Raw genomic sequence first — 23,999 nt, forward strand, 5'->3', positions numbered from 1 at the left:
CTAAAGTCTTGTGCTATGGCTAGAGACTTCTGGAAATCACACCCGGCATGTACTAGTCAGGAATAGATAGCGTGTTTAGTTTTGTTGGTGACAAAGACAGCAAAAACACGGTGTCCTTAAACCTTTAGAGTTCTTTGAAGTTTGTGCAGTGCTGTTATTCCATCCTTACTGCCTTGCTGTGATTTGCAATAGGTTTTATTACTTTCGTTTTACAGATTAAAAACAAAGGTCAGAGATGACACAGTTACTTCTCCTGATGGCTGGAAATCCAGTGCCCGTTTTCTGACTCCCATGCCACTGTTATTTCCACTGCGCCACACATTTTCATCCACAAGTAAAAGCATGGCCTTTCTGTTAGTGTGACACAGTAAGCTGTTGGCTGTAGAGGAAGGATGCTGTAGTGGGAAGAATTCGAGACTAAGTGACAGACCAATTCTACCATTAACTAGCCCTTGGTGATCTTTTTTTTTTTTTTTTTTTTCCTTGCGGTACGCGGGCCTCTCACTGTCGCGGCCTCTCCCGTTGCGGAGCACAGGCTCTGGATGCGCAGGCCCAGCGGCCATGGCTCACGGGCCCAGCCGCTCCGCGGCACGTGGGATCCTCCCGGACCGGGGCACGAACCCGTATCCCCTGCATCGGCAGGCGGACTCTCAACCACTGCGCCACCAGGGAAGCCCAGCCCTTGGTGATCTTTAAGTCCCCTTCTACCTTTACAGTTTCATTATCTAGCAAATATGTTTGTGATTTACATTGGTTACATTCATGTGTATAGAACTTACTATCAGGAATGTTATTGTCAAATGGAGACCTTTAGGTAGCATATCAAGTTATGTGGTGCTTTTTAAACTTATCCATAAGAAATATTTATTGGCCAGATGATTTCATTTAGAGGACATATCTTGCTAATCCTAGAAAGGATCTCAAGAGATATAGTCCCTTTCCCAAATTTTGAGCAGGAGTGCCTTAACATAATGTTTCTGAAATATAATGTTTGTCTCCTCTACATTTGAAAATATTCAGTAGCACAAGAAATTTATTCTTTCTTGTTGATGTGTACTACACCAGCCCATAGCTTATTATTTTCTTATTGCCTTACTGTCATCTGAACTAAATGTCCCTGGCTGTGTTCAGTTGTCCTTAACTTGTACTGACTGGAGGGAGACTGGGCCCTTGCTGCCTGGTGACGAGTGGGTACTTGTTAGAGGACATGCCTCTCTTCGAAGGGGTGGCGGGGCACAGATCTCCCCCGTTGTGGTAGATGAGTGACTAGAGCCACTGGACATGCTAAGTTTCCTTTCGTTTATGAAGATGTACATTAAATACAGTCTGTGTGCTCACTTAAAGGATAATTTAAGTTTATGAGGTTTTCATTGAGCATTAAAATGCTTATATAGCGTATAGGATTATATTCTGAAGACTGTGGTTATTTTTTAAAATAGGAATCCTTAATTTTAGAATTTGGATGCCTTTAAGAGTGGTCATATTCTTTATTTTTTTGCTATTGGTTTTAGTGAGCTAAACATATAAAAGAACATGCCGAATTCTTTTATTAATTGGATTTCTAAATAACCAAGTTTTAAAACTAAGTGATGTTTCATTAACAATTAGAGATAGCCATTTAATAATGAGTTTCTCTGGAGTTCCCATTTTCAGTTTTATAATTGAGAAGTCAGACTTTTGTCAGATAAACTAAGAGAATGATTAACTGTTTCATGGCAGGCGTTGGAATCCCTCCTGGAAAAGACACTGTCACCAAAAAAGGCAAAGAAATGTTTCAGTGAAATTCGGAGGAGATTTCCTATTGGTAGCCAAAGGGCCTTAGAGAGATGGCGAAGTACATCACCAAAGAGTGAGAGGAGGCCCGTCGTAGCAAAGGAGATATTTCCACAGGAAACAAGAGGACCTTCAGTGGCAAAGAAGCTTCTTGCTAGTATGTGTCCTAAAGTGTTTATTACAAGATACTTTATTCTTTGAAATTGTCTGGACTGTAACAGTTGCCCCCCCTGGGTCAGGATTTAAAGCCTAGTCCACAATAGGTGCACTTGAACTAGGATAAAGGAATAGCAACCAAAATGCTTCCTTAGGCTGGAGGCTGGAGTATTTTTCCCTAGAGGAGGGTGGAGAAAGTAAAATTCCCTTTACCTGCATCATAGCATTTGGGCTAACCAAAGTAAATCCCTGCAGAGCTGGAAGTTAGAACCGTGCTTTTTTTTTTTTTAAGTTTCTTTATTTACATTTTAACGATAGATATATACATATCTACACAAATACACATTGGTTGATACATATGATCTTTTTTTCCATAGGTAATAAATTCTTGTTATTCCAATAAGCAGAGTTGCAAGCTTACGTGGTGTGCACATTTAAACAGATACTGCCAACTTGCCCTTGAAAATGGGCATACAATTATGTTTTGTTTAGCAGTGACCATCAGTATGTATTTCCCCATATCCTTGCCAAGTACTTTATATAATGAAATATAAAAAATTTCCAGTCTCTTGGTGGAAAATGGTACCTTACTGTTTTATATTGTGTTTCCCTGATTCCTAGTCAGGAAGGTTTTTCTTTCATGTGTTCCTTAGCCTTGTTTATTTCCTCTTCTTTGATTTATCTGTTCATATCCTTTGCCATCTCCCTACCGGGTTCTGTCTTTTGCTTATGAGTATATAGAAGTTCTTTATATATTTTGGATCTTAATCCTTTTCTGGTTTACATGTATTGTAAATATTTTCTCTTAGACACTTACTTTTGAATTTTGTTTATGATATCTTTTCTGGCACAGAAAATTTTATTTTTATTATTTATCTTATTTACTTTTTTCAGCTGTGCCACGAGGCTTGTGGGATCTTACTTCTCTGACCAGGGATTGACCCTGGACGCTGTCAGTGAAAGCACCAAGTCCTAACCGCTGGACTGCCAGGGAATTCCCAGAAAATTTTAATTTTGTAGGCAAAATCGTCATTCTTTCCTACATATTTTAATATTGTAAGAGGTAGTTCTTTCCTCTTTGTTGTTGTGCTTTTTCAAAATTTTGCCGATGGTGATTGCTTATCTTCAGAGGAATTTAGAATGAGCTTGTCAAGTTCCATGAAAAATGCTGTTGGGAGTTCAATTGGTATTACATTGAGTTCATAAATTAATTAGGAGAGGAATGACATCTTTACAATATGATCTATCAATTTATTCATGCCCTTTTTCCATCCCTTCAGTTGAATTTTATAACTTTCTGCATATGACAATCCCTGACGTAGGAATATATAGGAATTCCTAAATTTTCTTGTTAGGTTTATTTCCAGTTTTTATTGCTATTGTGAATGGAATCTGTTTTTAAAATTACATTTTGAAATTGGTTATTGCTACTTATAGGAGAGCTGTTGGATTTGTACATTGCTCTTATATCTGACACCTTGCTGAAATCTTTTATTTGTTATGGTATTGTGTTTCATTGGTTCTAAGGTATACATTTGAACATTTTTGAAATTGGGATGCATTCTTAAATTGATGATATCTTACAATTACTTGACGATATTTTAAAATTTCGTATCGGTACATAAAATAATGATATGTCTTATACTTGATATTTCAGATTTGAATAAATATGAGGTTTTGTTAACTTTTATGTATTTTTCCAGATAGATGAGCTCACTTAAGTTTTGCCTCTCTCTTTGCAATTTTTATACCTTTCTTTTTTCCTCTTTCTGCTTTATTGAATGGATTTTAATTCAGGTAATATTGAATAATAACTGGAATGGTGGACATCAACTCCCCTTGCGTGCCCCGCCCCTTACCAGTTTAAAGGGAATGCTTTTTCATATGTGATGCTGACTATTGATTTTTGGCAAATCTGCATATGAAGTTAAGGAAATTTTCTTCTGTTCCTGTTTTGCTAAGAGATTTTCTTTTCCTCTTTTTTTTCCCTTCTTAAACGGACATATATACATTGATAGTATTTTAAAATAGTTTTAAGCTTTTAATATTGAATTTTTTAATATGCCATTTATATTAGAGTGCGGATGAATCCAGTAAACTAGTTTTCCTTCTTTTAATTGAAGTGGAATGTACAGATAGAAAAGGGCACTATAAATTTACAGCTCAATTATCAGAAAACAAACGTTTGTGTATGAACACCACCCAAGCCAGGAAATGGAACATTACAAGCACTAAGAAATCCCCCTAGACGCTCCTCTTCCAACCTCCTTCCCCTGCTTCTTCCCCTCTATTAACTATCACTGTGATTTTTTAATGCTGTACTTTGGTTTTGCCTGATTTGGAACTTTATGAAAAATAGAATCACACGATTGGTATTTTCTTGTGACTGGCTTCTTCCACTTAACACTTTGTGAGATTCATCTGTTCTGTTTGTGTAGCTGTGATTTGTTTATGTTCATTGCTGTATTCCACTGTACGAATATATGGCCATTTATCTATTCTGTTGTTTTAATCATTGGGTTTTTTCCAGTTTGGGGTGATTATAAGGGAAACTACTGCGATCGTTTTTATATATGTCTCTTGGTACATGTGTGCCTGTGTTTCTGTTGGGTTTATTCCCAGGAGTATAATTGTTAGTTCATCAGGGTATGTATTGGTTCAACTGTAATAAAGATTTTTTTCAAAGTAGTTTTATCCTTTTATATTCCAACCAACCGTGTATGAGAACAGTTGCTACACATCCTTGCCAGCCCTTGTTATTAGTTTTTAAATTTTTGGCGACCTGGTTGTTGTGTAAGGCTGTCATTGTGGTTTTAGTTACATTTTCTGGATGTTTAATGGTGAGTACTTCTTCATATATTTATTGGCCATTTACATGTCTTCTTTTGTGAGGGGCCAGTTCAGGTCTCTTGACCAGTCCTCCCCCCCCCCTCTCATTTTCGATTCCCATTTTTCCTTTCTCTCTCTCTCTCCTTTTCTTTATTGATTTGTAGGAGTTCCTCGTAGGAGTATTCTACATAGGACCCTTTCTCAGTTACCTGTGTTGTAAATATCCTCATAGAAATAAGATGTAGCTTGTTTTTAAATGTTGCCGAGGTGTCTTTTGATGGACAGAATTCTTAATTTCACTGTATTCCAATGTAGCAATCTTTTCCTGTATAGGTTTTTTGTTGTTGTTGTTGTTTGTTTTTTTGGTTTGTTTTTGGATCCTGTTTAAGAAGCTTTTCCTTATGCCCAAATTAAGAAACTATTTTCCGATGTTATTTCCTAAAAAAGGTTCATTTTCTTCCAGGTGGATATCTAGTTGAGCTAGCACTCTTGGTTGAAAATATTATTCTTTCCCCACAGTGGCATACAGTGTCACTTTTGTCATAAGTTGTGTCCACGTATGTGTGGGTCAGTTTCTGGGTCCTCTGTTCTCTTCCACTGATTTATTTGTTGGTTCTTATGCTAGTGTACACTATCTTACTTAACTATTCTAAGTCTTTTTTTTTTTTTTTTTTTTTGTGGTACATGGGCCTCTCCCTGTTGTGGCCTCTCCTGTTGCGGAGCACAGGCTCCGGACGCGCGGGCTCAGTGGCCATGGCTCCGGGGCCCAGCCGCTCCGCGGCATGTGGGATCTTCCTGGACCGGGGCACGAACCCATGTCCCCTGCATCGACAGGCGGACTCTAAACCACTGCGCCACCAGGGAAGCCCTATTCTAAGTCTTGATATCTAGTAGAACAGCTTTTGTCACCTGTTCTTCCAGAATGTCTTGGCAAATCTTGACCCTTGGTATTTCCATAGAAATTTTAGAATCAGAATTTGTTAATTTTCATCCCCTCCCCCTCCAACAACAAACAACCTATTGGAATTTTGGTGAGGAATTGTTATCTTTACAATATTATATTTCCCAATCCACCAGCAGGGTATATATCCCTCCATTCATTTAGGTTGTCTTTAAATACTCTCAGTAACTTATAATGTGTGTGTGTGTTTGTTCATCTTTATTTAGAATTATTCCTTGGTATTGCTATTTTCAGTGCATTCAGTAAATGATGTCTTTTTAAAAACTTAATTTTTAATGAATATTGTGGATATACAGACATATAGTCGATTTTATGTGTTGATCTTATATCTAGCAACCTTGCTAAGCTAATTTATTTCTAATAATTTATGGGCAGATTATTTGTGTTTTGCAGTGTATATAGTCATGTCATCTATGAATATAACCATTGGTTTATTTCCTCCTTTCCAATCTTTATTGCTTTTATTTCTTTTTCTTCTATGGTTTTCTGGTTTTATTTACTTGATCTGTAGATGACTGATCTAAAGGTATGTTCAAGTCTCTTGAGACTTTAAAAATTTCTCTTTGTATTTCTATTCATTTTTTGGTTTGTTTTTTTTGTTTGTTTGTTTTGCGGTACGCGGGCCTCTCACCGCCGTGGCCTCTCCCGTTGCGGAGCACAGGCTCCGGACGCGCAGGCTCAGCAGCCATGGCTCACGGGCCCAGCCGCTCCGCGGCATGTGGGATCCTCCCGGACCGGGGCACAAACCCGTGTCCCCTGCATCGGCAGGCGGACTCCCAACCACTGCGCCATCAGGGAAGCCCTCTCTTTGTATTTCTATTCATTTTTGTTTTGTACATTTTGAAGATGTGCTGTTAGATGCCTAAGCGTTCCTTACTGATAAATCTTTTTTCTGTGGATTTTGTATGTTATTATTAAATATCTCTCTTTGCCTTTTTAACGTTATTCACTTCGGATTCTGTTTTGTTTGATATTAATATTGTTTCATCTACCTAACTTGTTTGGCATTTACCTAGAATAACATTTTCCATCCCTTTATGTTCAGTTTTTCTTTGCTGTTTTATTTTAAGAATGTCTCTTGTAAATAGTTTATTGTTGGTATTTTTAACCCTGTTGTAGAGTTCTATATTTAACCTACTTACATTTACTGAGATTAATAGCACATTTGAACTTCTTTTACCTTATTTTTTGTTTTCCACTTGCCACTTTTTTTTCTTTGTTGTAATTTATTATGTTAATCAAGTTGTTCTTGTTTCATTTTGTTTCCTCTACTGATTTGAAAGTTATATATCAGTCTGGTTTTCATTTATTTCTCAATCTAAACTAATTCTGTGGAAATCTGTAGCTTAATGCACTGCCTCTATCATGAATGTAAAAAAACCTAACTTAGTTACTATTAGATATTTACTCACTGTAATGTAGTATTCTGTGGTATAATGTGGTATCCCTTCATTGGTAGGCAGGTAGAACTAGTATAGCACCTTCCTTCTAACCAGAAGGCTGCCTTTGCCAGCCTTTCCCTCAGGACAGGTGTGATGTCTATTTGCTGCTGTATCCTCTGTGGTAGCCCTAAGGCCGACACATAGTTAGGCATTTAAATGAGTGACTGTGAAGAAGTGAAATAGGACAAGAAAAGGCCTCTGAGCAGCAAATCACAGTAACCTGAGTTCTGGGTGCTCATTTATGATACTCTGGAGGGAATGTGGAGAACTTTCCAGGCCTGCACACAGAGATGTGTTCCCTAAATGAGTTAAAAGATGAGAGGTGCCCATAACTGAGTTGTGAAAGGTGAGGACCAGATTCAGAGAGAGAATTTGGGAAACCTGCTAATATAAAACTCATTGTAGGCACCAATGTGGGAAAGCAGGAAGACAGACCACCGTGGGAAAAACGGGGACCAGAAAGACCTCACTCTAGTCCCAGCTCCGCCAGTTTGTGATCCTGGGTTGATGACTTAATCTCTCTGAACCTTCATTTTTTCATCTGTGACTGGGGATAATACAGGCATACCTTATTTTTTTGTGCTTCACTTTATTGCGCTTCACAGATACTGTGCTTTTTACAAATTGAAGGTTTGTGGCAACCCTGCATTGTCAGGTGATGGTTAGCATATTTTAGTGATACAGTATTTTTTAATTAAGGTGTATACATTTTTTAAAGACATAAGGCTATTGCACACTTAATCGACTACATACTACATAGTGTAAACATAACTTTTATGTGCACTGGGAAACCAAAACATTTGTGTGACTCGCTTTATTGTGATGATATTTGCTCTATTTTGGTGGTCTGGAACCGAATCTGCAAGATCTCTCAGGTATGCCTGTGGTCCTTATCCGATGTAACTGACTTAGTTGTGGTAAGTAGCAAATTAGATAATTCATCAAGAATTAATTGAGCTTCAGTTATCTGGAAAATGTGTTCATGTGGAACAGCTCTGTAGTTCCTGACAGGGCAGAATGAATCGGCCTTGCCCTGGACTGAGAGAGTCAGAAGATGTGACTCTGCTGCTTGCTGACCTTGTGACCTTGAGTAAAGCACTTAACTGTTACTTCCTCATCTGAAAAAACATAGTAATCATTGCCCCACCTGCTCTGTGTGTCATGGTGAGCCTCAAATGTGAATGTGAATTGTGTTAGATACTGAAAAAGTGTGCAGATGTCAGGGCTGATCATAAAATCACTGTCGTTATCCTCATTACAAATTGAGGTATTATGGAAATTTGCAAATTTAATACAGTTGCTTATGGGGAAGGATATGGTAGCCCTCTTATTTTTATTTATTTTATTGGTTTTTTTTGGTCATTATAATCTGGATTTCAGAAGGTTGCAGTTTCTGTTTCTGTTTTAGAACTCACTCTACCTAATACCTCCATTCTGAATTCCTAAGGTGTCCTCTTCCCAACGCCCCCGCCCCGATCCCTAAAAGTCATAGGGAGCCACTTGGGTGGAAAACCCCGTCTTTTCAGTTGGGATATATGTGTGAGCCTGATTTGATCTTGTGATTTATGTAATTGTTGGCTGGCACGTTTCTTTACCGGCTTCTGAAATGTTCTTGCAGTGGTTGATTTCATTAGTATAACTTGTCAGATGTAAGGTTGCTGGTTCCCTCCCCATCACCAGTAATGTCCTCAAACTCAGCTGCCTCTGGAACTTGTACTATATTTGCAGTTGATTTTTGCAAGTCAGAACTGAAAAGGCATCAGGACCTAGAGGTCAGAGTTGCCTTGCTATATGTAAACTTGGGGATTAATAAGTTTTAGACTGAGGATTTAGTCTAAGCATTCTTTCCTTCCAATTTAGGTATCCTTGCTGCTTAACTTCCATGACCTTGAAAAGTACCAGATTAAAAAAGTGATGGGCTTCCCTGGTGGCGCAGTGGTTGAGAGTCCGCCTGCCGATGCAGGGGACATGGGTTCGTGCCCCGGTTCGGGAAGATCCCACATGCCGCGGAGCTGCTAGGCCCGTAAGCCATGGTCGCTGAGCCTGCGCGTCCGGAGCCTGTGCTCCGAAGTGGGAGAGGCCACAACAGTGAGAGGCCCGCGTACTGCAAAAAAAAAAGAAAAAGAAAAAATGATGCAAGGAGAATCTGGCCTTTGGCCAGATTAAAGTAGTCTAAATATAGTTTTCCTTTTATTATGAAATATTTGAACATATAGAAAAAGAATGAAAATAATAAATACCTGTATATCTACTAGCCAGATTTAATAAACTTTAACATTTTTGTTTTATTTGCTTCAGAATTTTTTTTGGAAATAAAATATGACAGCTACAGCTGAAGTGCCTTTTATATTTCTCTCCCCATTCTATACCCCTCCCTCCCTCACCAGAGGTTACTTTTGTTATTATAATAGGGACCTGCCCTGTTTTTATACCTGTACTGCTTATGTCTCTATCCATAAACACTATAAAGTATTGTTTCATATGCTATGCATTTCATGTCAGTGATATCTTACAAATGCAACATTTGTAGTTTCCTTTCCCCTCCACTTACGTTTGTAAGACTTGTTCATATTTATACATGAATTCTTATTTATTAATTTAACCACTGGGTGGGTTTCCCTTGTATGAATATACCATAGTTTATTCTCAGTTCTTATTGATCGACATTTGGGTCGTTTCCACTTTTTTGCTGTTACAAACACTGATGAAGTGAATATCTGTGTTCATGTCTTCCTGTGTAAGCGTGAGGGTTCCTCTAGGCTGAGTCTGTGCCCAGGAGTGAAACTGCTGGCTGACAGTGTGGGTGAGTTTTCAAGTAGCTGTGCCAGTTTACTCCTGCACTAGTAGCTTGTGAGAGTACTTGTTTTTCTATATCCTTGTTTATACATAGTATTGTCACATTAAAAATTTCCCCCTAATCTGATGGATGTGAAATGGTACCTCATTGTCTTAATTTCAATTTTTCTGATTACTGATGATCATCTTTTCATGTTTTTATTGACGGTTCAGATTTTCTCTCTAAATTGTCGTTTTCTTTCCTTTGCCTGTTTCTGTATTGGATTGTTCGTTTTTCTTATAGATTCATAGGCGTTCTTTATATATTCTGTATATTAAGCCTATATTAGTTATATGCATTACAGAGATGTACTTCCAGACTCTGGCTTGTCTGTGACTTTATGGTGTCTTTTTGTCAAAAGGAAGTTGTAGTTTCATGTAATTAAGTTTAAATACGTTAACATTATATTTGACTTTAAGAAAGCCTTTTCTGCCCTGATGTCATAATCATATTCTCCTGTATTTTCTTCTAAAATCTTTAAAGTTTTCCTTTCACATTTAGGTCTTTGTTCCATTTAGAATATAAGTGTTCAGTTTGAGGCAAGGATCCTCACGCTGAACAGTTAAGTTTTTATTTTGTTACCTATGGATACTAATAATTTCAGCACTATTTATTGAACAATCCAGTTCATATTCACTGATTTGTCATACTGCCTTTGTCATATCCATCCTGCTTCATTGGTTTCTGCCTGTTCCTGTATCACTCCCACACTGCCTTAATTATTACAGCTTTATCACGAATACTTTATCTCTGGGAAAATAAGACTCCCACCCCTGCCCTATTCCCCACTTTTTTGTTCTTCGGAATTATTTGGGCTATCTTGGGATTTTTACACTTCATAAGAATTTTAGCATTAACCTGTTTAGATCCACAAAAAAATCTGTTGGGATTTTAATTGAACTTGCATTTGAAATTGTAGATCACTTTGGGGAGAATGGACAGCTTTACAGTATTTTTTCATTCATGAATACAATTAATCCAAATTTTCTTTCATGTCCTTTAAAATACCTTGGAATTTTTTCTGTAAAAGTCTTGTACACCTTTCATTAGATTTCTTCCTTAGTGCCCTACAGTTTAGTTGCTAATGTTAATGGGGTGTTTTTTCTAATTAGTTATTTTGATCTGTGGGAATGATATTGACTTTTGTATATTTTTCTTCTTTTATCCAGAAACCTTGCTGAACTCTATTCTTAGTTGTAATTGCTTATCTGTAGATTCTCTTGGATTTTTTTTCTATGTAGGAAATATCTCATCTTCAAATAAAGACAGTTTTACTTTCTTTTCCACTGCAGGTTGTATGTCATGTATGGAGTTCAGACTTTATTCTGTATCAAATTAGGAGCCATTGAAGGTTTTGAGAAGTGATATTTAAATATTTACATTGAAAAAAATAATTATGGTAGCCAGGAGAAGGTGTGATTGAAGATAAAGAAGGGGTCAGTTAGAAGATGCTATTGTTACAGTCACAGGATATTGCAAGCCTGACCTTGGGTAGTGGCAGAAGGCAAGGAAGGACAAGACATATTTAAGAATTGGGATCTGAGAGACCAGGTGAGTAAGTAAATGTGGGAGGTGAGATTCAGGGAGTCAGCCATGGCACTTAGGTTTCTGCTTGTAGAACTGCAGTAGGAGTCATAGGATTAGGAGCAACTCTGACAGCAAAACACCTCAGTTTTTAACAGGGTATTGTGAGCTTATCTGTCTCTAGATAATCACTCTCACTTGATTTGAACAGCATTTCCCTCAATTTGTCCTTCTGAAATCTCCATGTAGATAAGTATCAACCTGATACAGAGCTTCCAATGACCCAGAGGTTGGAAAACGAGCTTGATGTATTAAATGCGGATATCCTTCTGGAAGAAGCTCCATCTATTGTAGACCAAAATGCGAACTTCAAAGAAGAGGCATTAGCCCTGGCAAAAACAAGAGCAGGGAAAAAGAAGCTTGTGACTGAGAACGTGCCACCCTTTAGGAAGAAAGATACTCTGGCACCGGCAAGACTACAGCAAGTATGAAATCACTCCTTTCTTCTGGCCCATTTGTATTAATCTGACATTGTCCAAGGTCACACAGGCTGGTAGGAGGTGGAGCTAGGATTTGAGTTCTCAGGCATTTGAATGCCAGAGCCCTTGAGTCCAACTGTCTAAACTAAGCTTAGCTCCAGGTCGTTTTTATTTTTTAACAAAAAACAACAAGTTTTAATACTGTTACTAAGGGCAGGGCATTCTTTCTTGTCCTGGTTTAATAAGAGCCTAACTGTTTGGATACCAAGGTCTTCACTGGGTAGGCTATTTTAAAATTCAGACTTTTTCTGCTTCTGATTTGGAAGTGTGAAATTTGAGAGGATTAAGATTTCCTGCTACAGATAAATATCGATAAATATTTGATATTGAAAGGCATCTTAGGGTGAGTACTTTCTAATATGGCTTTGGGAGCCAGCTGGCTTGAAAGTACATTATATTTTAATGTACGGCCAAGCCAGGGATTCTAGCTTTATGCCTCCAACCCTCTCCCCACAACCAAGGTTGTTTCAATGTAATTTGTACCCTCCCCAAATTTCTGCTACAGTGCTTTCCACTTAAGTTTTTGCTGAATGGGTGTATGAACATCATAGGGCCATTTGAAGCTTCAGTAAGCCAGAGGTTACAGCCAGTTTCTTTGATGTCCGTTTGGCTTTATAATTCATAGTTATCTCTTGCAGAGACTCCACAAAGCTGAAAAAAGTAGACCACCCCGATCTTACAGCAAAAGCAGGTTGCAACGGACAACAGTCTCCTCCAGGTTAAAAATGAACCAGCAGCCTGTGAAGGACCATAGGGCTCCTTGGATACCTCCAAACCCCACACCCCCGCTGGCATCTCCTAAATGGTATGTAAAAATTAACGGAACCATTTGGGTGTGTGACTTTATTTTTCTCCGCAGATCAAAGGTGACCTACTCCTTAGAGCAAATAAGGCAGCATCCTTAGTTCCCATTAAGGAGAAAAGCTTATTTGGATGAGTAATATATACATGAGACATTTTTTGCTAGAAGCCTATTGGTTCCTCTTTCCTACCTAGCTATGAGTAGAGTAACTCCCACGGGTCACCCCAATACCCTGTGGACATGTTCACCATATGGAGGATCATGGGCTGCCTTCACTTGTCTCTTCACCCAGTGGATCCTAGTTACTTGAGGCCAGGAACTGTGCCTTCCTTATATCTGAATGTACAGGGCCTGATGTAGTAAATCTTCATAGACATCTAGTAAATCTTTGCTAAATGAATGAATATTTAAAAATAATTCCTATTCCAAGTCAAGACAATATGAATTATAAAACCGTGCAAATCATAGATGCTGTCCTGACCGCAGGGGACAGTTAGGGTAATGCTGACATTACTGCCTTGTCACCCTCACTCATAGCACATGGAGAATGAGGACCCGCCATTCCACGGAGCTGGGGAGAAGGCATTGTCCTTCAGGGGCAGCAGAGTCCAGTTAGGTGGAAGTAGTCTTTGGGGAATTGGTTAAAAGTGAAGGGGAGGACTTCCCTGGTGGCACAGTGGTTAAGAATCCACCTGCCGGGGCTTCCCTGGTGGCGCAGTGGTTGAGAGTCCGCCTGCCAATGCAGGGGACGCGGGTTCGAGCCCTGGTCTGGGAGGATCCCACATGCCACGGAGCAGCTGGGCCCGTGAGCCACAACTACTGAGCCTGCGCGTCTGGAGCCTGTGTTCCTCAGCAGGAGAGGCCCCGACAGTGAGAGGCCCGCGCACTGCAATGAGGAGTGGCCCCCGCTCTCCGCAACTGGAGAAAGCCCTCGCACAGAAACGAAGACCCAACACAGCCAAAAATAAATAAAGAAAGAAAGAAAGAAAGAAAGAAAGAAAGAATCCACCTGCTAATGCAGGGGACATGGGTTCGAGCCCTGGTCAGGGAAGATCCCGCATGCTGCAGAACAACTAAGCCTATGTGCCACAACTACTGAAGCCTGCACTCTAGAGCCTGCGAGCCACAACTACTGAGCCCATGCGCCACAACTACTGAAGCCTGCACGCCTAGAGCCCGTGTTCCGCAACAAGAGAAACCACCTCAACAAGAAGCCTGCGCACTGCAACGAAGAGTAGCCCCCACTTGCCACAACTAGAGAAAGCCCGTGCGCAGCAACAAAGACCCAATGCAGCCAAAAATAAATAAATAAATTTATAGAATATATATATATATATAGAAAAAAAAATTAAAAGCGAAGGGAGCTTGTATACTGTGGGACAGTGGTTCTCAAAAGCACAATGGAAAGGGCCAGGAGGTAGGACAGTAAAAGGAAGGCAGCCAAAAGTAGTAATGGGGGGAGGAGAACAAGTGAGAAGATAGGTGACTTGAAGGGTTCAGCCTTTAAGAGGCGGGCAGGAAACACGGTGAGAAGCCTGGTGGGATGGAGTCCCCGAAGACTCTGAATGATTGTGAATGGATGGTTATGCTTATTCCTCGACTCTCACTTTAAAGCTGAAGAAACAGTGTCCAGTGAATCTAATGTCTTGCTTATATAGCAGAGCTGGGACTAAAATCAGGTCTTCTGATTTCACAGTGTATGTGCTTTTTTGCTTTTATTTCTCTGCTCTAAATTCTATGTTTTTGGGGAATTCCCTGGCAGTCCTGTGGTTAGGACTCCATGCTTCCACTGCAGGGGGCATGGGTTAGATCCCTGGTTGGGGAACTAGGATCTCGCATGCCACCCAACGTGGCCAAAAAAAAAATCTGTATTTTTATATATGCGTTAGTATAGAGATGTGAATTCAGTTGTAAGCTCATAAAACCAGCAGTTGGTTGGAGTTTATATTGCAAACCAAATATACAGTGGACTGTCTTCTAGAGTGTATGTGTGGTTGGTGGAGGAGGGGAGGGCATAAGGCTTATGGGCTCAAAGTGCTGTATTAGGCCTTATAAAGGCACAAACTTGCTATGTAACATGGAATGTAGTTAGTGACCCAAATCTATATATTAAAACAGGGTTCTGTTGAGGTTCACCCATTATTCTGTAATTGACAGTTGTTTTTTCGTTTAAAATAGTGATTGCTTAAATGAAGCAAAGGAGGACTTCTTTCCTTTGACACTGAGCCTGAACCCTGGAGGATCTCACTCTGCTTTACATTCAGTTTCCGATTCAGAGCCCCATCCTGTAGATCACCATTAATTTAACGCTCTTGTCTTCTCTAAGCTGGCACCTTTTACGAGTCATTGGATGTGGAGTGAATGATTACAAAGGCATAGTTTTCCATTTTTTTGCAGTGCTGCCTGGCTAAAGGTGAAATCTAGCCCCAAAGATGCTGCAAAAGAACAGTCTGTCCAGCAAGAAGATACTCAAGAGGAAAGTCAGTTGAGAGGTGCTGTTGAGCACGAAGCAGTGAGGTTTGTCCTGGCGTTCGTCAAGTCTTTGAAAAGTAAAGGCCCCGTTTCACGAGGATTCTAAAGCGAACTCTTCTCTTTCCCATGTATAAAGTTGGCTATTTAAAATGGAAATTACTAAACTTTTCTGTCAAATTATGCAGCTCAGACAGTGAACCCCTTTTTTTTTTTTTTTTGCCGTACGCGGGCCTCTCACTGCTGTGGCCTCTCCCGCTGCAGAGCACAGGCTCCGGACGCGCAGGCTCAGCGGCCATGGCCCACCGGCCCAGCCGCTCCGCGGCACGTGGGATCCTCCCAGACCGGGGCACGAACCCGTGTCCCCTGCATCGGCAGGCCGACTCTCAACCACTGCGCCACCAGGGAAGCCCGTGAACCCCTTTTTTATTCCTTGTCTAATTCATTCAAAAATTACGTATGTGTCAGTTGTCTACCAGTTGCTCATTTTGTATATGGTACAGTTGTGAGCTCTCTGGAGACTTTTAAAAAGGGGGGCAAAAAGGACAGAATCCCAGCTGCTACTTATTTATACTCAGTAGAGAGGACATATCACTGACTATAATTTAAGATAGAACATGGTACGTCCCCTGAGAACTGAAGAGTTAAGAGCTGAGAGAGTTCAGAAAGGGGACAGGACACCTCTGCAGAGATCTAGGCTTTGTGGAGGGAGATGGAAAATCAATTAGGACTTAAAGAATAGGCTTTAAATAGGGGGTGATGAGGTGAGGCCACTCCATGACAAGAGAGCAGTGAAAACAGGTTGCTCTGCATTCATTTGGCTGGAATTGTTCTTGCAATTATGGGGAAGCCAAAGCGAAAGTGGACCATTAGATAATTTGATACTATTCACATACCCTAAACTGAAAGCATCAAGCCCTAACACATACAATAACGTTGTTCCGAGTTAGCTTTGCCTTTCTGTTTTTATTTGACTTTGCTCTGCCTTTAGGACTCTCCTGGGAGCCCATTTCTTTGTCTGAGCTGGAAGATACAGGAGCAGCTTTGTTTTACAGCTGAGCAAGAAGTCCTAATTGCAGCAATGGCTAGTTTTCTCGAGAATATTCGTGGGTATTTTTTTGTGTGTGTGGCTCTGCACGCTCACTAGGAGTGCTCTTGCAGGTGAATGTCTTTTTACGTGAAACGTTACACGGAGGGCTTTACTGGCCCAGAGGCTGCGTTACCTCTTGAGTCTTTAATGGAGCCAGGATTGGTGCTCTGGGGGATCCTGACTCCTGGTCTCTTTATGGGGTAATGATACCTGCAGGTCAAGGCAGAATTGGTCTGAGTCTTTTGTACTGTCTGCTAGACTCACTTGGCTTGATGCTGAAACTTCCAAAAGATTAAAGGAATTAGAAGAATTAAAAGCCGAAGAAATGGACAAAATGCAAAAACAGAGGTAACTGTGTGTTTCTGAGGTAGAGAAAAACCAAAGCAGCAGGGCTGTTTTACATCATCTAGTCATTTTCACAACTAGTTGAGATTGTTTAGTGGTGTAGTCACACTTCTTATGTTTATTGACCATCTGCCTGCTTAAAGTACTTTGAAGTCACCTAAGAAGCCAACAGTGGAGCCCAGACTGGAGCCCCAGGGAGTCCTGGCTGGTTTGAGGAGAATTGGGGTGACTCTGATACCATCCTCTAGGCTCAATTGGCTTGATGCTGAAACTTCCAGAAGAACAAAGGAATTGAATGAACTCAAAACTGGAGAAATGGACAGACTTCAAAAACTGAGGTATGGGACTTCCCTGGTGGCGCAGTGGTTAAGAATCTGCCTGCCAATGCAGGGGACACGGGTTTGAGCCCTGGTCCAGGAAGATCCCACATGCTGCGGAGCAACTAAGCCTGTGCACCACAACTACTGAGCCTGTGCTCTAGAGCCCGCAAGCCACAACTACTGAGCCCATGTGCCACAACTACTGAAGCCCGTGTACCTAGAGCCCATGCTCCTCAACAAGAGAAGCCACCACAATGAGAAGCCCGCCCACTGCAATGAAGAGTAGCCCCCGCTTGCCGCAACTAGAGAAAGCCCACGCGCAGCAACAAAGACCCAACACAGCCATAAATAAATAAATAGATAAATAGATTGATTAATTAATAAGGGGAAAAAAAACTGAGGTATGTGTTTGCTTCTGAGGAAGGATAGTGAATGCTTGCCTATTCTAATTGGTCTAGATAGTTTCACCACCAAGCTGGACCATTTGGGCCTAAGCTCACTAAATGAATGAATGAATGAATATCTGCGTGCCTGCGTGTATTTAACACAGTATTTTTGCTAGGAATTATTTCTTTTGTGTGGAGTTTGAATGATATCTATAGTTTCGGAGGAGTTTTATCTGAAAGATCGGTATTATATCTGTTTGTTTGTACTGCACTCAGAGGTGCTTTTCTCCTGGTTCAGTAGGGTAGGAGGTTAACGTGCAGTCTGCTCTTGTGGGTGGCTGTGTGGATACTTTTGCTTCACGTGTTAGCTTGAGTGCAGCCTAAGGTTTTTGAATGAGGTTGCTTTTCCCATTTGCCCCCAAGAGTGTTACCACCTAACTACGGGCACGAAGAAGTTCATGAGAAGGTTGAGTTGGTACTGCTGCAGTTGGCTCATTTTTCTAGCTCTGATAACGATTCACCCTGAAGTCACATGAACAGAATTCTCGTTGACACAGCTGTGCATGCTGTCACTGGTCATGATAGAATGTTCACTCCCAGGCTGGAAGGGCTGTGGCTCTTTCTTTAGCGGGTGAGCACTGTGAACCACCCCCCCAAACCACGAGATAGGTCAGCACCCCTGCTCTCAAACTCCCTGTGAGTCTCTCTTCAGTTGCATCCCCTTCTTTTTCCCCAGAGTTCACCACTGTCCTGATTCCTGTGTTAATCTTTTCATTACCCTTATTCATAAATCTGTTACATAAGTGTGTATTGCTAGCCATATATTGTTCATCCTGACAGCTGAGAAGCAAGCCCAAACCTAGCTAAACAAGGAAAAGGCAATGCTGCTGGTAGTAGATGAAGATTCCCAGGGAAAGTAGTCTGCACAGAGTCCATCCTGCACTTCCCTAGGAGCTTTTAGGTGCCCATCCTGGGAAGTTAATGGGCAAGGTCATGAACGAGTCCTTGCAAATGTAGGGCTTACACCATTTGGGGCATCTGGAAATGAACCAAGTGCAGTGGACTTCTGGAAGAAGCCTGGTCAGGGGGACAGCGGGCTGCCTTGTATAGTGTTCTATTTGATCGCCAAGAAGTATTCTATTGCATGACTATCCCACAGTCTGTTTATCCATCCTCCTGTGAATTAACCTTTGGGGTATTTTCCATTTTTAGTTAGTATGGGAGTTACTTTCTAGTTTTTCCACATCCTAGCTGACATTTGGTAATGTCTGGGGTTTTTTTTGTTTGTTTTTTTTTAATTTTAGCCGTTCAGGTGAGAGTGTGGTGGTGTCTTGTTGGGATTTTAATTTGTATTTCCTTGAAGTCTAATGATGATGAGGATCTGTTTTAGTGCTTATTGTCATGTATCTATTCAAATCTTTTGCCATTTTTTTATCATTTTTTTAATTATTGATTTTTAAGAGTTTTAAAACATATTTTCTGGATTTGAGGCCCTTTTCAGAATATGTGCAGCAGATATTTTCTCACAATACTGTGGCTTGCCTATATATTTTCTTAATGGGGTCTTTTGATGACTAGAAGTTTTAAATTTTGATTAAGATCAGCTTATCAATTTTTTCATTTTACAGTCTCTTTTGTGAAATAAGTAATCATTGCCAATGCTGACATCTCAAAGATATTCTGTGTTTTCTTCTAAATGCTTTATAGTTTTAGGTTTTATTTTTATGTCTGCAATCCATTTTTTATTAATTTCTGTACATGAGATGAGATGCTGATCCAAGTTCATTGTTTTCCTTATGGATATCTGGCTATTCTAGCACTATCTGATGAAAGGATTATTGACCTTGAGCTTTACTCTAGGGTCATCTGGGTGGACTGTTGGATAAGGACCCTCATGTGGGTCTTTAGGTCTTTCCTTTGGGGTAGGTCAAACTATCCAGAGATGAGTCTTTTGATCTTCTGCCTGGAGGGTGAGGACCTGGATGCCAGTGTCCTAGGAGCTGAGCTGGGCAGGAGGGTGGTGAGTCTTACCACTCGGCATTCAGCTTACGTACATGAATCCCCTCTTTTCAGTAGGGCACCTACTGTCTCAAGGTAATTGGCATCCCCTAGTCAAGAGGCCCCTCCAGAGAATGAGCAACCAGACTTCCCTCAGAGTTGGAGAGAGGCAGTGGTCCAGTTGTGTGAAGGAGGGAAAGGGACCTGGGGATCTAACTTCTCAAACATCATTTGACTCTTGTCTTTTATAGTTAAGCCACCTCCTCCCAGCTCACCCCCAGGCCTAGGCATACCTGGTGCTACCAGTCTTGGGCCTCTTTAAGTCAGCAGTACAAATTGTGTGAGTTCTCAGCTTTCCCCATTATGACCCTAGAATTCAGCTTTCTCAAGTCAGTAAGTTACTTACCACTTTTGTCCTTCTGTTTCCAGCACCATTTTCCCCCCTTGTCTTTGTGAGTTTATGTCTAATTCTGTTATTGTTGGGCTTGGGGGGGAACAAAATTAGCTTCATTTGTTGAGTCTTCTGCCCTCTTTAGTTGTTTCAAGGCAGCCACTATTCTTTCAAAATGGATTCAGAGCCTAATATACTTCTTCAGATGTTATCTCAGCCCTTGTCCTCAAAGTTAGGTTCAGGACCAGCATTACTGCATCACCTGAAAGCTTGTTGGAAATGCAGACTCTCAGGCCTCCCTCAGACCAACTGAATCAGAATCTGCATTTAACAAGATCCCCAGGGATCTCGTATGGCCATGAAAATTAGAGAGGCCCTACAGTTTTTATAATCATTTGGTTTCCCTTCGCCTGGGGTGGTAAATAAATATGCACAATAAGATATTTTCTTGCTTGTGATTTTAATTTTCAGTTTTATTTCTAAACAGTGTTTCTGCCACCCAATTAGCGGATAAGGTAGAGAAGGCAGTTCTGGAGCGTTTGAAGCCTCTTCTGGTCAAGGCCCAGGTAATCTAGTTCATCCCATGTGCTTGCCTTTTGGAAGTTCTCAAATAAAAAGAGTTGCTCCAGAGGTCACACTGAGCCTTTGCAGGGCTGAGTGTCTGGCAGCTGGAAGCTACAGTGCTGCTCCGTGCTTCATAGCGTGCGTGCAGTGCTGCTGGGGCCCCTTTTGGGCACCCACACTGTTGATGTGTCTTCCATTGTGAGTAAGGGAACAAGATGAGGGAAGAGAAAGTACCACTTTTGAGAAAGGTGAGATTTTATTTTGGGGAATGAGTTTCTATTGCAATTTACGTTCTTAATCAAATAGAGCTATTGGTGGTGTTAGTGTTCCGTTCACTGCTTCCACTCTAATCCCATCACTGCTCTTTCACCTCAGTGCTTTGGAATGATTTGCTCTGTTTTTCCCAAGGAGAGAGATGTTAGGACAGCTTTCTGTGCACAAACCAGTACTTTCTTCAAGATGAAATTGCATAGAGCATCACCAGTAGGTTGGCCGTCCTCCTATAAGCAGTGAGCTGAAGGCTGTGGCCAGACCCTGTAGATCCACCCCGTAAATGGAAATAATCTTGTTTGTGTGAATAGATGAGGCCACAGAAGAGCACTAGAATCTTAAATAGAATGAAGGACATTCTGGGACCCTGAATAGACCACTGAACTTCTGTATCTCTTGGTCTAAGAAATGTTAACTCATTTTTAGAGTCCATGGAAATCTCAGGTCAGGACTATAGAACTGGGAGGGTTCTTAGTGGCCAAACCGTCCAACCTCCTTATTTTATCAGTGAGGAAACTGTGGAACAGAGAAGTTGAGTAATTGCACAAAAACACACAGCTACTCTGACAGTGTTTACAAAGTTGGGGGAAGAAAAGGGGCAGAAAGCCAAGACCAGCACATGGCATTTATTTTCATGAGGACAGAGTGCTTTGAATTCCCGCAAAAAGCCCAATATAGCTAGAGCTGATGAACAGTTCCACACAGAAGTTATTCTGGGAGCAAAATTCATTTGTACTAATATGGGTTGTAAATTTTCATAATTTATGAGCATGCTTGTCTGTTTTAATAGAGAGTCAATTCTTCTCTGGAAGCAGATACTCATGTGAAGGATCGACTATCAGTGATCGCAGCAACAGCCCAGCCTGCAGAGAAGGTGCGTGTTGTGTGGGGCTGGCATTCTGGACTGACACTGGTATTATTGCATGATAATGTCCTCGGTTGTAAGGAAAACTGATACGCGGATTACCCTGCAAACGCTAGACTATCCCACTCCAGAGGGTGGAGGTTGTTTTTCATATTTGGCATGTTAATTCTTAGAGTGTATATTTAGCATTATGACTTAGATGAGCCTTGCAGACAGCTCACAGAAATCTCTAGAGCCACAGGTTTTTGTCAGCGGCTCTTTCCTTTCCTCCTGATGATGGAGTGTGTGTAGACTGCGTGACCCTGACTGTTGATGGCCTGCGGCAGAAGAATGGCTGCCCTCATTTCCTCTGATTCAGCCTAGTTTTGCTCATTACTGGCCTAATTTCCTTTATACTGAGGGCCTAATATTTCTTGTTAGGCAAGCATGTTTTGAGTGCCTAATAATGACCAGTACCTGGCCTGGCAGAGAGAAGAGGTGGCTCAGGAACAAATGATAACATTTGAGAAGAATGAAAACATATCTTGTGGTTGTCCACCCTTGTGCTCTTCCTCCGGAGGACTTGTGTTCAGCATTTGTGGGAATGTTCCCACCCTGCCTAGGCGTAGGGAGGGGGAGGTGCAGGCTGCCTCTAGTGGGTCTTTGTGGAGGTTGGAAAGAAGTTACTGCTTTACATGCTCAAAGCAAGTAAAGGGCAGAGCAAGGGTGAAGGTCTCAGAGTTAGAAGGAAGTTGGAATGAAGTTCCACCAGCCCAACCTTAGGAACGGGAAGAAAGTAGATTTTGAGAATGTATCCCTGTTCTAATCTATAAAGCAATAGTTTAGTTTTGGTGTATTTTCGTCATTTTTGCAATTGTAATTTTATTGTACCAATATTTTGTGACAGAATCTCATGTGAGGTGAGGCTTCTGAGACCGGAAGCTGAAAGCCTACCTCTGACTCGTACAGACTGGGCACGCTATGGCTGGATGCTTTGTGCATCAGAGCCACCAAATACCTTCTTCCCTAGCGAAAAATGAGACTAGCCTCTCATCTAGGGAGGCAGCTCCATAAGGCATATTAATATGACAGAAATATGAAGTGGTCATAAATACTGTCAGTGAGGTAGACATGTCTGAATATTACTAGAAATGATCAGCCTTATATACAATAATCATTCTATAGGCATTAAATGGGCTTTGATACAATTTCTTGAAAAAGAAAAGTAACTCTATCCAGTATTCAGTATTCCGGGCTGCTGGTAAACATCAGCATCACTGCAAAGAATTTCCCAGGCAGCACCATCAGCAGTCAGTTTTTATAAATAACTGAATAAAAACAAACTCATTGAAGTTGGCATGATGAAGTAAAAAGAGTTATTTTGCTGTGTTAACTTATAAAAGAGCTGTGGGACCTTGAACACATATTCCCAGAGTTCTCATCTCTCTAATGGAGAAGACGTTTGCTACGCTTTGCAAGTAAACTGAAGCTCTCGGTAGTTTTACTTGCAGAAAAGATGATCCCTGATATCAGGAAAAAGTTTATTGTCATTAACTGAACTTGTATGTGAAATACATTTTTCCAAAGTGTGTTTTTTTTTAGTTAAAAGTTATATATGCACATGGCTAAAAATGCAAACGATTCAGAAAAAGTGTAATGTAAAAAGTAAAAGCTCCCCACAAACGGATACCATATGCTCTTCTGTATCCAGCTTCTTTCTTTATATTTTGGTGATCTTTCCATACCAGCATATTGGGACCTTCCTTATCTCTCATCTCATAGTATTCTTGATATTCAATTCTTTAAGTATTAAGAATGAAAGTATAAACAAGTCTTAACCAGGCCTGTATTATTGGTTTAGTTGTCTCTAGATTTTTTTGTTAATTTTATTATATTGGCTATTCAACTGATATTTATTTCTTTAACTTTGGTTAAGGTTGAGCATTTCTTTATATCTTGATTGGCCATTAATATATTTTCTTCTGTGAACCGTTAATTAAAAGGTTTTAAAAATTACTATGGCAGTAACTGTTCTTCGTGCCAACCACTATTGTAAGTGTTCCAATGTGCAAATGCTCATGTAATCCTTACAACTCTGAAATATAGGATTATTATTTCCATGTTACAGACCAGAAGGTTGAGGCCCAGAGAGGTTAAGTAAACTTGCCCACACTTGGAGGCATACCAGTAGGCAGAACCAAGATTTAGTCCCAGGAATGTCTCATTCCAGAGCCTGATATGATTATTCCCCCAGCAGACATTCTTTGTAAAAGCCTCTTTCAGAGCAGATTATAGACATATATTAGAATCAAAAGAAATAACACATATAAAAATGCTTTGCGAGCTATAAAGTGAATGTAAAGAATACAAGGTCAAGAAAGGCTGGTAAAGCTCTTCCAGGTTATAGGTAGAAAGTCTCAAGCAAAGACAGGAATCATGAACTGCTGTGATGTCATGAAC

The 23,999-nt window shown here is 40.6% G+C and overlaps 1 protein-coding gene across 7 annotated transcripts in view; it reads left to right on the forward strand.

Moving 5' to 3' along the window:
* Window positions 1–23,999, forward strand: part of KIAA0753 — a 61,373-nt gene that overhangs the window by 18,660 nt on the left and 18,714 nt on the right. For 5 of the 7 annotated variants that reach the window (XR_014014016.1, XM_081219427.1, XM_081219424.1 and 2 more), the window contains exons 7-12: window positions 1,720–1,930; window positions 11,771–12,006; window positions 12,699–12,865; window positions 15,260–15,379; window positions 20,349–20,427; window positions 21,486–21,569. Coding sequence is in view for 6 of the 7 variants with exons in the window: in XM_081219427.1 (XP_081075553.1) it covers window positions 1,720–1,930; window positions 11,771–12,006; window positions 12,699–12,865; window positions 15,260–15,379; window positions 20,349–20,427; window positions 21,486–21,569 (897 nt within the window). In the remaining variant the exon portion in view is untranslated. Of the gene's footprint in view, window positions 1–1,719; window positions 1,931–11,770; window positions 12,007–12,698; window positions 12,866–15,259; window positions 15,380–16,637; window positions 16,770–20,348; window positions 20,428–21,485; window positions 21,570–23,999 lie in introns of all 7 variants that reach the window. The other 2 variants (XM_081219429.1, XM_081219428.1) reach the window with 2 other exon arrangements.

Source organism: Mesoplodon bidens (assembly GCF_964165515.1).
Source record: "Mesoplodon bidens genome assembly, chromosome: 19".
NCBI classification, from domain to species: Eukaryota; Metazoa; Chordata; class Mammalia; order Artiodactyla; family Ziphiidae; genus Mesoplodon; species Mesoplodon bidens.